General features: G+C 36.0%; 1 protein-coding gene across 1 annotated transcript in view; it reads right to left on the reverse strand.

Annotated features, from left to right (window-relative positions):
- Positions 1-3,041: 3,041 nt before the first annotated feature.
- Positions 3,042-14,842, reverse strand: part of HELRODRAFT_185938 (hypothetical protein) — a 34,944-nt gene continuing 23,143 nt past the window's right edge. The window contains 8 exon segments of the mRNA XM_009026533.1: positions 3,042-3,152; positions 3,173-3,220; positions 3,236-3,465; positions 3,955-4,180; positions 4,505-4,751; positions 10,408-10,528; positions 10,657-10,929; positions 11,524-11,706. Of these exon segments, the coding sequence (XP_009024781.1) occupies positions 3,370-3,465; positions 3,955-4,180; positions 4,505-4,751; positions 10,408-10,528; positions 10,657-10,929; positions 11,524-11,706 (1,146 nt within the window). The 3' untranslated portion in view covers positions 3,042-3,152; positions 3,173-3,220; positions 3,236-3,369.

Raw genomic sequence — 14,842 nt, forward strand, 5'->3', positions numbered from 1 at the left:
TTTAAAGCAGCATCGTTGATGGTTGTAGCAATTGTAGTATTAAAGCAGAGTAGTAATAACTGTTGTTATTGTGTGGTTGTAGTAGTAGCAGCAATGAATCAAATACAAAACTGTTTATACTATGTGGTAGGTGAATGGACGAATGGATGAACAAAAGGGTGAACGAATGGATGAACAAATGAATGAACGAATGGATGAACAAATGGATGAACGAAGGAACAGACGGATTGATGGATGGACAGCAAGGGGATGACATGATAATTAGTTGGAATGAAGGCAGTGGTGAGAAGAAAGGACAACGAATGGTTATGACGGTGGCGATAATGGAGAGTCTGACGATAATTGAAACTAAAGTGCATCACCACGATTCCAAAGATCTTAACTACTAAGGCTGTACTCCAATACAAAAGAGAAAAAAATTAATAATACTAACATTATTATTATTATTAAGAATAATAATAATAATTTTATTATTATTCTATAAAAATTATCATTATTAATAACAATACTAATAATTCTGCCGACTAAGACGAATGTTTAACGAAATGCTCAAGTGATCGAAGACTTACCAAAAAAAACATTTTACTCGAATTTTAAACTTAACTAACAAATTATATTCAATTAATAATAATAATACTAAGTTATTATTATTATTAACATATCGTTGTTTTTGTGTGAATGGTATAAATGTCGGTGATGCGTTCTTATTAGCGTTGGTGTGATTGTTGATGAGTTGTTGTTAGTGTTGTTGTGATTATATTGTTATTGTAATGTAGTTGTTGTAGTCGTACGCTTATTTTCATGTAACAAACAACATTCGAACGTTACCTATATGCTACTATCAATAAAATACCTGATTAGTTGATCGTTTATTAAAAACACAGGGTTCATTACATTATAAAATAATATTTATCATCTGGCAGTAAATAAAAAATTATAAACACACACACACACATTTATATATACATATAAATATATATATATATATATATATATATATATATATATATATATGCAATTATTAGTGAAAATCACAGCATGTTCATCAATAATTGCATTTCCTATATATATATATATATATATATAAAAATATATAAGCCGGAAGGAGACCATAATTGATGCAACATTCGATAAAATCTACAGAATGTGTGTGTGTATTTAGGTTTGCATGATAAAAACTTTGTTAGGAAAATAAAAAAAGTTTAATGCCAAATGAGTAATATGCATACAAGAGTATATATATATATATATATATATATATATATATATATATATATATATATATATATAATTAAAACAACGATCAACATTATGAAATTATCACCAGCCATCTAACCATTACAAACACTTACGCAAACATAGAAACAAAGTTCCTCGGACAAACCAACAAACATTTAAACAAACAGTAAGACACACAGATAGACAAACATCTTTATAACGACCCTTCTGAAATAACATCCAAAAATGCCAAACAGCCACAAACAGCAAACAAAACACCAAGAATAAACTAAACAGTTTCCAAATCAAAATCAGGATCCGTTGAACCAAAACCAGAAATCCGGTTTTGACGAATGCACATCTAAAAATTCAACTAGTCGATGAATTTAAACAGCTGATGCCAATGAGCCAGCTTTATATGGTACTAACGAAGATAAAAAAAAAACATACACACTCCACGCAAACAAACGCAATAGTTAACAAACAAATCTTTACACAACAAACATTCAAAACAAACAAACAAACAAACAGGCATACATACATCTACCCATTCAAACAAGTAACATACATCAATCCATCCTCTCACTCATTCGTTCATTCGTCGAAAGGCAGCAAACATCTATCAAAACATGACTTGACATGGAATAAAATTCAAAAATGGTTAAAATTATAGAGAGAGAGAGAGAGAGAGAGAGAGAGAGAGAGAGAGAGAGAGAGAGAGAGAAAGATAGATAGATAGATAGATAGATAGATAGATAGATAGATAGATAGATAGATAGATAGATAGATAGATAGATAGATAGATAGATAGATAGATAGATACAAAGATAGATAGAGATATATATATATATAAACACTAATCATCATTATCCAATGCGTCACGATAATTTCAATAAAATAAATAAATCAATCAATCAATTAATTAATTAATCATCCTTAATTAAAATTAAAATCTAAAATCAATAAACAAATCACACTAATATTAAAACGTTAAAATCATACATCTAATCATCAATAGGAGATAATAATAATAATAATAATAATAATAATAATAATAATAATAATAATAATAATAATAATAATAATAATAATAATAACAATAATAATAATAACAATAATAATGATGTAATACCAAAACTATATATAACGTCAGCTAACGGCATTAACAGAATAATGATGAAAATAATAACAACAATAATAATTATAAATAATAATAATAGTAAAATTTCGTAACAATATTAAAATAAATTAAACAAAATTAATGACAACAACATCATCAGTGTAATTAATTAATATAGCAATCGCCATAAAATAGCGTTGGTTCGTAACTTTAATACTTATCAATCTTAATACAAAATTACGGAAAATCGGGCGAAACGAACTCCACCACCATCATCATCGTCGTCATCATCAGCAACATCGTCATCATCATCATCAACCTCGTCGTCATCATCATCAACATCGTCATCATTAATTATCAATTATATAAAGTTTCTAATAGTCCAACACAGTTTGTTTGGCAAAGTTGTAACGTAATAATGCAATGTAATACAGTACATTAGGATGGTATACACTAGACAGTGGAGCGCCGTGCGCGAGTAGAAAGCAAGAACTATGCGCCAGTAAGTACAACAAATAAATGCAGTACGAAATATTACACAGTACAAAAATAAGTACAGTACAAAAACTAATATCAAGCTGAATTTTTATACATACATACATACATACATACATACATACATACATACATACATACATACATACACACACACACACACACACACACACACACACACACACACATACATACAAACATATTATATATGTATGTATAAACTCTACGAGCCTCTAATGACGATGATGGCTGGTTGTAATGATGGAGGTGGTGATGAAGATGATGAATGGAAGATAGTATGCCATGATCATCTTCATCATTATCATCATCTTTATAATTATCATCATCTTTATAATTATTCTCAAGTAAGCATCATCATCGTCATCATCAAATAGAAAAAATATATATATATATTGACAGGAGAACACGATATGACATGCATGAAGTTGCACTTGTTATTGACACAAAATGATAAATCATAACCACCATCATCACCATCCTCATCATCATCATCACCGTCCCGACGCCTACGTCATTTAATCACGTGACGACATGTATCTGGAGATGGCTCGCAATCCGTAGAGAAGCTCTGACTGGAGCCTTGCCTCGTGGATCATTATGTTCACATGGACCTGTGTGTGAGTGTGGATGTGTGTGTGTAAGAGAGAGAGAGAGAGAAAGAGAGAGAGAGAGAGAGAAAGAGAGAGAGAGAGAGAGAGAGAGAGAGAGAGAGAGAGAGAGAGACAGAAAGAATATATGTGAATGTGTGCTGATGTGTGCAGATGTGTAACTGCTTGCTGACTATGTGACTATTGTGCCTGACTAGTACAATCTAATCTCCATTCATACATCATCCATCCTTTTATTTGTTACTCCTTCAATAATTTTTTATTGAGAAATTTGCGGCCAAAATCACGGAGGCCAGATCGCATCGCAAAGTACGCGCTGACTATCTTAATTAGAAATGTGCATCATCTATACAATCCATCCACCATCTATACAATCCATACATTCATCTATACAATCCATACATGCATCTATGCAATCCATACATGCATGCATGCAGGCGAGCAACCTATACAACCCATCCATCCATACATGCAGGCGAGCAAGCAAGCAACCTTTTCGGAGGGCATGAACTCCTTCATGCACCCGTCGTACATGCTCCTGTCGACCGTCTCAGGGAAGCAGGTGACGGCCTTGATGTAGGTCCTGAGGTTGGTGTCCAGCAGGCTGTTGATCTCCTCGTAGTTGTAGTTGTCGTGCATCAGACCGAACATGCACTGCGTGTAGTGCCACACCGCCCGCCTGAACGTCGTCGTGTCGATGTCGTGGTGCCTGCCTACGCTGCAAAAGGTGCCGAGGTTACAGTTAGTGAGTTCGGTTATTTTGAGTTAGTGAGTTTAGTTATTGTTTTTAATCCATTTTAATCCATTTTATTATTTTGAGTGAGTTTAGCTATTTGCTCAGCTGCCTAATCTGACAATCGGTTTGTCGGTTAGAAGATTAATCACTTAGCGTATCAATCAATTTAAAACCAATTTTCCAGCAAAGAACAAATTTAGATGAGAATATATAGCCAGTCAACCAACCAACCAACCAGACAACCAGCCAGACAACCAACCAACCAGCCAGAAACCACAAGACCACAAAAGACCGCATCATACTAACGTGTTGTACGTCATTTCCTTGGCGACATTGAACTTTCTATCGAGAGCATGACCCGCCGCCTCGCCGTAATACACGCACGTCAAAGGGCAACCATGCTCGTGCCAAGAATAATCCGGCACTGGAAAGTGGTAGAGGTCAGGGTTCAAGGTCATCTGAGTAGCGAAGTCTTCGTAGGCAAAAGAGGGGTCCAGCGTGTAAACTAGGCAACGATTCTCTTGCATCGTTCGAATGGCGTTTGCCCCCAACACTGGTGGTGGTGGTGTTGAAGTTGGTGGTGATGTTAGTCGTTGGTTGATGATTTCGGTAGTGTTGAGGATGGTGTGAAGTGTAATTTGTAAAGTGTTCATTGCAATGTCACGATGAAAACGATAATCATTTTACTATAAAACATACACACATAAAGACAAGCACAGACTCAGAAGAATGACATACAAACACACACTTACAGACAAACAGACATACATACATACAAACAAGCACACATGTATTGATTGCTGCACATGCACACGCCTGGGCTCACATGAAAAAGTGCCAATAAAGCATCTTTACGAGCCCCAGCAAGCACGAATATTTGCATGGAACACGCAAACAGATAACATCCAGATACACAACAACAACACACGTTTAGACGACATTTGGCTACCTATGATGAAACCGAAATACCCCTTGACGCCATCCACATCTGTCACTCGCCTCAGTATCACGCAACCCCGCTTTCATCCTGTCCTTCTCCACCTGCTCTCTCCATCCTAATCGCGGACGACCCCTTCCTACCAATCCTTCAACCTCGAACTCCAACGCTCGCCTAATCCCGACCCTTTCATCCCTTCTCAACACATGTCCATACCACCGCAATCTCGATCTCCTTATCAATGTCACAATGTCCTCATTCAGTCCCATCATTGACATCAGCTCTGTACTACTCCTCCTATCCTTCACTTTAACCCCACACATCATCCTCACCATAGCTCTTTCAGCCCTCTGCAGTACACTTTCATCCTCTCTCCTCAACACCCAAGTTTCACCACCATATACTATCGCTGCTCTCACACATGCTTTATATACCCTCCCTTTCATCTTCACTGACCATTTTTTTCCACACAATACCCCACCCAGTTCCCTAAATTTCATCCATCCCACACGAACTCTAGCCGTAACTGCGCTCAAACATCCTCCACCCGCGTTCAGCTTATCCCCTAAGTAAACAAAGCTTTCCACTCTTTCAATACTACCACTCAACCCCGTCCTTGCGTCCGTCCTATTAATCACACCATGAACACATTTCTTACATTTGAACGTGCCTTCCACCTTTTTCAGTGCCCCCCTCACACCACTACATCTCTTATGCACCCATTTCTGACATCCTATACACAATACCGAGTTAGCCTTCACTCTCCTGTCACATACCCCATAGGGGTCTATTTTACTTATCACTCGCTCCCCACCTTCCCCACTCACCATTACCTTCGTCATACCAATATTAACTTGTAACCCTTTCTTTTCAATAACACTTTTCCATCTGTCAAATTTTAACTGCATGCAGATAACATCCAGATACCTCTACAAATATTTGTCAACGCAACACAAACTTCTCTGAATATTAACTTAAAAAGAAATTGTGAATCTATTACGGATCGAATGTCGTTACTGATGCAACAGAAAGAGAGAGAGAGAGAGAGAGATAGAGTTGGAAAACTGTTCGAAGTTCAAGTTAACGAAATTAATTAGATGAGGGAACGCAGAATAAGTTATAAATAGACAACTGAATTATATATGATCAAACTTCAAAGAGGTTAATTATAACTTCACCGTCGCTACTTTCACCCACATCATTTCCCCCAAACTGCTATCAGGACTGGTGTCATTTTGTTACACACACACACACACACACGCAGGCACACACACACGCAGGCACACACACAAACGCGCGCGCAGACACGCACACACGCACGCACGCACGCACACACAGATGCATTGTCAAAATTAAATAAACGTGGGTTATCGTTGAAAATGCCGACGACGAAACAAATGATGAAGTTTACATGTGCAGCTGATGTTAATAATTAAGTGCCAATGGTGATAATGATGAGGATGAAGATGATGATGACGAATGAGAAAAGGATTCAAACAAAAAAACAGCACAGAAAAGAAAAAATTAAAAAAAAACATGTCCTCAGAACAAAAACTATCAACAACAACATCACTACCAACTAATCAAAAAACAGATGCATTCGATGCAACAAGAGTGAAGATCATAGCTGAAGTTTTAAAATTTTCAACTAACTTTAGCGAAAGCTTTTAATAATTTAATTAATATTTTATTTTGGTTTTAACATTTAAATAGTTTTTAGTCTAAAACGATAAATTTTAAACGTTTTTTAACTTCTTCTTAGATAATTCTTATTAAATCCATTTTTAAACAAAACATTAAGGAATAAAACTTTAATAATTATGTCAATAGCTAAATTAAAATTTAATAGACTTGAACTACTTTCACTTAATTGTCGGAAATTTGTTGTTCCTCGAAAGGTCAGAAAAACTCTTTTGACACACAGGCTGTGGAAACCAAGAAAAGAACGAGGGTGGTTTAATAAAATAACTCGCTGTTTACTCAATGAAGCTAAATCTGAATGTGAATCAGGTCAATATTCAAATAAATGTCTCAAAATTGCTGAAATAAATATCAATGGTCTCGGTAAAAAATATACATTCGTGAAGGACATAATTACGGATCACGAAGTTGATATCATGGCAGTATGTGAGAGTAGACATTCAAGTTCAGAGGATGTTGTCTTGCACAGAATGGTTCCTGAGGGTTATTGTTGTCTGGATGTTGCACGTATGGTGAATGATGATAAAGTGATAAAAGGAATTGCTCCTGTTGGTGGTGGTGTGGCCGTTGTTGTCAGAGAAAGCATGAAACCAACAATGATTGAACTGGTTCATGATCTGAAGACTTTTGAATATATATGTATATCCTGCTTTCCAACAAAATTTAAACGAGTTTTACTTTTAAATATTTATCGTCCGGGCTCTCAACAGGCCACAAACTGTTTTTATACTGAAATTCAGTTGATATTTGAAGGTCTTGAAATGCAACATGGTCATATCATTATAACTGGTGATCTAAATATTCATTTCGAGGATGAAACAAATTCGCATGCCATGCGTTTACTGACTTTGATGGACGCTTTTGGGTACAAACAACATGTCATGTCTTCAACACATGTTTTGGGAGGCACCCTTGATGTTATCATTACGAAAGAGAATGAAATCATAAAAACAGTTGACGTTCTCCCACTCCCACCAACATTGTCGGATCATGGGCTGGTACTGGCTGAATTTGTTATAGCGGTAGATAGAAGTACTCCTGTTCTTACAAAGTTGATTCGCAGTTTCAAAAAGTTTGATAAACAAATGTTCCAGAAGGAGTTGTTGGACAGTGATTTATGCTGTGAGGATTCATTTTCCGGGTTTGATGTTGATCGGCTGTTCCAGACATATGAAGCAACATTTCGTTCATTGATTGATAGATTTGCCCCATTCAGGAAAATCACAGTACGTGCTCTAAAACCTCTCTGGTTTGACAATGAATGCCTGAACAAAAAACGAGAGGTTCGCAAACTAGAGAACATCTTTAGATTAAAACGAGATGATGAGACTTGTAGAGCTTGGATGACAGTACTGAAACAAAAACATGATCTGTTCATGCAAAAAGAAAGGATGTATTGGCAGTCAGTTGTTTCATCGAATGTCAAGAACCCTAAGGGGCTGTGGAAAGTTATATCAGCATTGCTCGTGAGGAATGAAACTTTCAAGCCTAGCAAGATTTCTGCAGAGGAGTATTTGAAACATATTGTTAAAAAGACAGAGCCAGCACATATCGATGATCTTTGTAGACTACAATCTCCTGTCATCAGAGAAGTTAGCAGTCATTTTGACCAGTTTGAGATTGTCGCACCAGATGAGGTGGCAAAAATAATGTCATTGATGCCAACAAAAAGTTGTGGTACTGACCCTGCACCATCTTTCTTGATCAAAGAATTTTCTGGTATTCTGATGCCATATCTATGTGCATTATGTAATGCATCACTACAATCGTCATGTCTGCCGGAGAGTCAAAAAAGGGCTATCATACTTCCTAAGCTAAAAAAAAGCTGGTTCCGATGTGAGTGATGTTAGGAGCTATCGGCCGATTTCAAACCTCACGTTTGTTTCCAAGCTCATTGAAAAATTTGTGACCAAACAATTGATCGCATACCTGAAATTAAACCGACTTTTCCCTGAACTTCAATCAGGTTTTTGCTCTGGACGCTCAACTGAGACAGCGATTCTAAAGGTCTTCAATGATGTTTATGAGGCTATTGATTTTGGTAGTATCTCTCTCTTGGCTCTGCTCGATGTCGGAGCTGCTTTTGATACGGTCAACCACAAGCTCCTTCTTGATCGACTTGCAAAGTCATATGGCTTGGGTGGAATGGTCCTTGCCTGGTTTGAATCCTATTTGTCTGACAGATCGCAAACGGTATGTGTTGATGGCTCTGATCCTGCTTCCTCCCCACTGTTGAAAGGAGTTCCACAGGGATCAATTCTGGGACCCCTGCTCTATGTTCTCTATACGGCAGATATTGTGGAAGTTGTTGAGTCATCGGGTTTGAAATGTCACTTTTACGCAGATGATATACAGCTGTATAGTTACTGTAATATCAAAGAAAGACAGGAACTAGCAGACAGAACTCAAATAGGTGTCAGAACTGTCTCAGAATGGATGCTGGCAAATGGATTGAAGCTGAATATTGACAAGACACAATACATCTGGTTGGGTACTCGTCAGAAATTAACTGGTATTCAGGCATATGTAGAGCCAGTCAAAAATCTTGGTGTTTGGATAGATCCTGAATTGAAGATGAATAAACATGTAAAAAATGTCTGCCGATCATGTTTTTACCAATTGCGCCAAATCAGACGTATAAAAAAGTACCTGACAAATGAATGCTTAATTTCATTGATGCACAGTTTCATTTGTGGAAGAATAGATTACTGCAGTTCAATCCTCTATGGTACAAGGAGGTAATTGGATAACCAAAAAATATAAAAAAGATAAAAGTTTGTGGTGTTGTTGTTGACACTTCTGAAAAATAATCATGAGAGAAATTGCGAAAATATTGTTTCGAGTTTCAGGATTGTAGTTAATAAAGACACTAAATCTTTAAACGTTTTGAGATGAAGCACTGAGAACAAACATGAATGATTCTATCCTGGATTGATTAACGCACTAAATAACGTGGAATTGAAATGTTTCAAATAGGTGAAGATTGAAAACTGATCGAGTGATTGGATAAAGAAATTATGATTTCAGCCGCCGGCGAGGAATGGTTAAATAAGAAACCACATCACAAGTTGGAAACCAATAACAATTAAGAACATTCTCGTAAAATAATGAGTAGCAGCCGAACCATAATCAAACTTTTCATTAATCACCAGTAATCTCACAATACGGATACGAAGCTACTCAACCTTGAGAATTTTTTTTTATCATTTAAATAAGATCAGTTATTGAGAATCGCGCCATACTTTAAAAGCCAATCAAGATTATCTGACTACAGTGCACACATTTTACAAGCACAAATATCAAGTACCTCGCAAACACGCTCATGCAACGGTTCTATTAAAAAAATGCTATTATTTATTTTTAGAGTTAACATCAAACACTCGCGCTTGCCAGCAAACATACAATTCAACTACAAAGGCACATTCATAAGCAATTTGACGAACGCAAACACCAAATAACACATATCAGCGTACAATCACCTCACACACACACGAGCGCACACACGTGCACAAAGAGACGCACACACACACACACACACACGTGCAAATGAAATGATATAAGCATTACTAACGATCGACAATCTGCCTCTCAACAGTGTTGAACCTCTTGAGTCGTTCCTGCGGCGTGACGTCAGCTGTGTCCATCTGGATGAGCTTCATGCGTTCCAACAGACGCTCAACTTCACCATCCTGCTGCTTATCAGATGTGTTGTGTGTGTGTTTGTGTGTGGGTGTGTGTGTTCATATCGACAATAACCAAAATAATAACAACCTACAACCAACAACAACAACCAAAAAAGGCAACAACAACAATCACTCACCGAAAGTCTCCTCATCATGGAACTTCCATTGCTACCACTTCCACTTCCATGCTTCTTCCTACCACTAGTGCTGTTGTGGCGACTGCTTGAGCTTGCACTGCTGCTGCCTTTGTGACTGCCGACATCGTTGCAGGCGTTGGTGGAGTTGAACCCGAGCCCTATGCCACAGGACTTGACGAGACTGACGAGAGAATGATAATAAACGAGAAGCACCACAGCGTGAGTAAGTTCTGAGATGGACCATTGCTGGCCACAATTGTTTTTGTTCAGTTTCTGTGTTGGGAAGAAAAATTTGTTAGAAGACAATGCACTTGTGTGTTGTATACATGTATGTGATGTAATTGGAAATATTTGTGATATTTATGTAATCGAGAACATCTTCAAACCAAAGAAGATGTTACAAACAAAATATTTGCCATCCTGTAATTGGAGTGAAATAAAAATCAGGAAACAACCTGCTTTCCATTTCAGAAGCGGTACGAAAAAAAGCATGCATTTGATTCTACAAGGTCTTGCAAAAATTAAAAAAAATACATTAACCCAAAATTCCTTAAAAACTTTCTTGATTTATCAGAACCAGATAAACATAATGACGTATTTCATTTGATTCAGAATCAACATCAACGGTTAATTAAATGTTTCACGTTTTCATCCTTGGGTTCATTCAAGCTAATAGCTTTAATAAACAAAAACTAAATGAAATCGAACTCCAATAAATGTCTCTACACATTCATCGAGATACCTTTCTAATGACATAAAAGGAAGTCGAAGTTTATTTCAATATACGCTACAACAAGATGCTGCATGACACCACAAAGCATAACACTCGACACGGTTGCGCAACAAGCAACGGCGACAAGAAGCAACCTTGATGTGTTGTTGATTGACTAGCCAGGGTCGGTGGGCGAGCAGTTTGTTGATCTCGTCGAGGTCTCTCAACTTCTGAGGAACGTTCTGCAGCCCCATCAACCACTTCTCGTTCTCGGACACGGCCCCAAACTCCGTGGTCAGGTTGTTGACCAGGTACGTACACTGGTGGCGACTCACTGCCTGCGATTGTAAACGATCATGACGTCATAATATAATATTAACATCACGTGTAATCATAACATCGTATATAAAGGTAACATCGTATGCAAACGTAACATCAAATGAAACGAATTTTATGTAACATAGCACAATAATCTCAAAGAAATATAGTAAAAATCATTTTTTTTATAAATAAACTAAAAATAATTTATTCAGGAAAATTTGCAGTATAGGAACAAAAGTCGAAATGTTATTCTAAACGATTATTTATGGTTTTACGAGAAAAATTTTTCAAAAACCGACAGAAAATGGAAAAAAGGGACCGACTAAATCAAAACAAGTCTAAACCACGAACGTACAAAAACTCGCAAGAAAAATAATTCAAACAACTGAATAACAACAACAACTAACATCAATAAAACTCAAGGGCGCTGAGTGTCTGTCGATAAAATTATTGATATTCCTTCAAACGAAACGTGCCCTGCAAGTAAAACCGAATTTATGATATCAGGTTATTAGGCCCTCTACTGCGGTCAGCTGAATAATGAGTGCCTGTCCAGGTCTACTTACGTTAGCAATAGAACGAACATGAGAAGGACTTATTTTTCACACGATACTGTCTTTGAAATTTCCAATTATCTGATGCGACCTCTTGAAAATCCATGCATGTTACAATGTAATGGAAAGTACACCAGAGCAATAAACAACAAAAACATCAACTTTGACATAAAAGATACCCTTCACAACAACAACAACACAAACAACAAAAAACAACAACTTTGATACAAAAGACACCCTTCACAACAACAACACAAACAACAAAAAACAACAACTTTGATACAAAAGACACCCTTCACAACAACAACACAAACAACAAAGAACAACAACTTTGATACAAAAGACACCCGTCACAACGTACCAATATCAACAACACAACAACTAATTGAATAACTACTTATTAATGCATTAATTGTTTATACATACACGTAAAACTGATTAACCAACTTAATTAAATTTAATACTGATTACGCGATCATTGAATTGCCTTTCACTTATTTTGAACTTATTAACCACGCTTGTAGCTTATTTAATACATTCACTCACTCACTTACTCACTCACTTACTTACTCACTCACTCACTCGCTCACTCACTCACTCATTCACTCACTCACTCACTCACTCACTCACTCACTCATTCACTCACTCACTCAATATTTTTCAGAAGCATCAACAAACAACAAACACACGGTGCATATACGTGAAACAACGCACCACATACATTGCATGTGATAAGCGGGAATCTCCATGCAATCGAATCTGGTCACCGCCATATCACAAGGCCATAAAAAAGTCTAAATAAATACTTTATATCATTACATTTCCAATGACAATCCAATTAGCCTGTTTACATTTAGTAGCTATATGTATACAGCATCTAAATTTTAGATGCTACAACTGTTACAAAAACCGATAATCACATTATCGTCATCGTCGTCATCACCATCATAATTGCTATCACCACCGGGTTATCTTTCTGGAAGGAAGTACATCATTACGTCATCACGAAGGTTATCAAATACTTCGTCATCATAACCAACAGCAGAGAACATCTTCATCAATAATGTCGCCATCATCACCAGATTAATTAAGATTTTTGGTCTCAAAGTCCAGCAGCAATTGAAATGACATCAGAATAAACAAATTGTAACACTAATATAAACAAAACATATAAGACAAAATTAACATAACATTAACATAGCATTAATTAGCATTAAGAAAAACAAATTTATGAGTAACAAAACTAATTAAAAACGTAAATTAAAATAAATTGTAGCATTAACATAACCAAAGTTTCATCTACGTGTATGACACAAATATAAAAACAATGCCAACATAACAACACGTCAAATTATAACACACACACACACACACACAAACACACACACACCCACACACACACATAATACAAACACAATACATGATCATCATAAACAAAAAGACTGTTAGAGTAAACAATAATAAACAATAATATTAAACTGTATCATAAATGAACATTAACATAAATAACAATACAATGCAGCCCAAACAATAACAGGACAGTATTATTGTCGCATAGAACTATATAACAGCATTTGAGATAAAAACAACAGCCAGATAGTAACACAGCATAGGAACCTATGAATAATTTAAAATTAATAATAATAATGATAATAATAATAATAAAAATAGTAATAACAACAACAATAATAATAATATAACTTTATAACCAATAATACAACATCAATAAGAGTAATGTTATAACCACCGGAATGATCAAATTGCGCTATGTTATTTGTATGAGATAGAAAATCTATTTCTTCCCAGTGGAATATGGACACCGGTTAACTCAGATGTTGTTTCTAAGGAAGCAGAAGAGAGATTCAAATATGAAGGAGTGGAAATTGAAATCACACGGATGTGGAATGTTAGATACCTTGTAATACCAACAGTCGCTATAGCCCTGCCTGGAAATCGCTGGTGGTGTGACAGACAATAAAGAACCTCGAACTGATTACAGGAGTCGAGAGAAAAAGAGAATTCAGATGACCGCTCAACCGGGAAAAGCTCCTATCCTCCGAAAGTTATTGGATGGTACCTTATTTGTAAACTGACCTACACCGTGATTGTCCAGTACAATGATTGATACTTCTTTTAATTGGAAAAAAATCGACATTATCAACAGAAAATGAAAAGAGGAAATTGTTTATGAATTAATTTACGTTATTATGGAATGAGAGAAAGTAGGGGACAAGTTGGTGAAGAAACTAAAAGAGAATATTTTTACAAATCCTTTAATAATAATAACAACAATAATAATAATAATAAAAATAATTACAGCAACAATTACACTAATGTTAAATGATGAAATCTTAATAGTGATATGACAAAAACAACTTTTGGTTTTGAGGCCACTGATGATTTTAAAATATTTGAAATAAACAAAATTTTTAAGCTTAACTGGAAATTAATTATAAGAAGCAAAAAAATGTGGCCAATGAAAAACATATTTTAATGTAACATTTTTCAACAAATATCCGGTCCGTCTGTCTGTTTTTTGCCTGTCTATCTATGAAGTTTTTTGGCTAAAGAATTGAATTTAAGTAGTATTAGTAGTGGC

This window comes from Helobdella robusta, assembly GCF_000326865.2.
Source record: "Helobdella robusta unplaced genomic scaffold HELROscaffold_48, whole genome shotgun sequence".
NCBI classification, from domain to species: Eukaryota; Metazoa; Annelida; class Clitellata; order Rhynchobdellida; family Glossiphoniidae; genus Helobdella; species Helobdella robusta.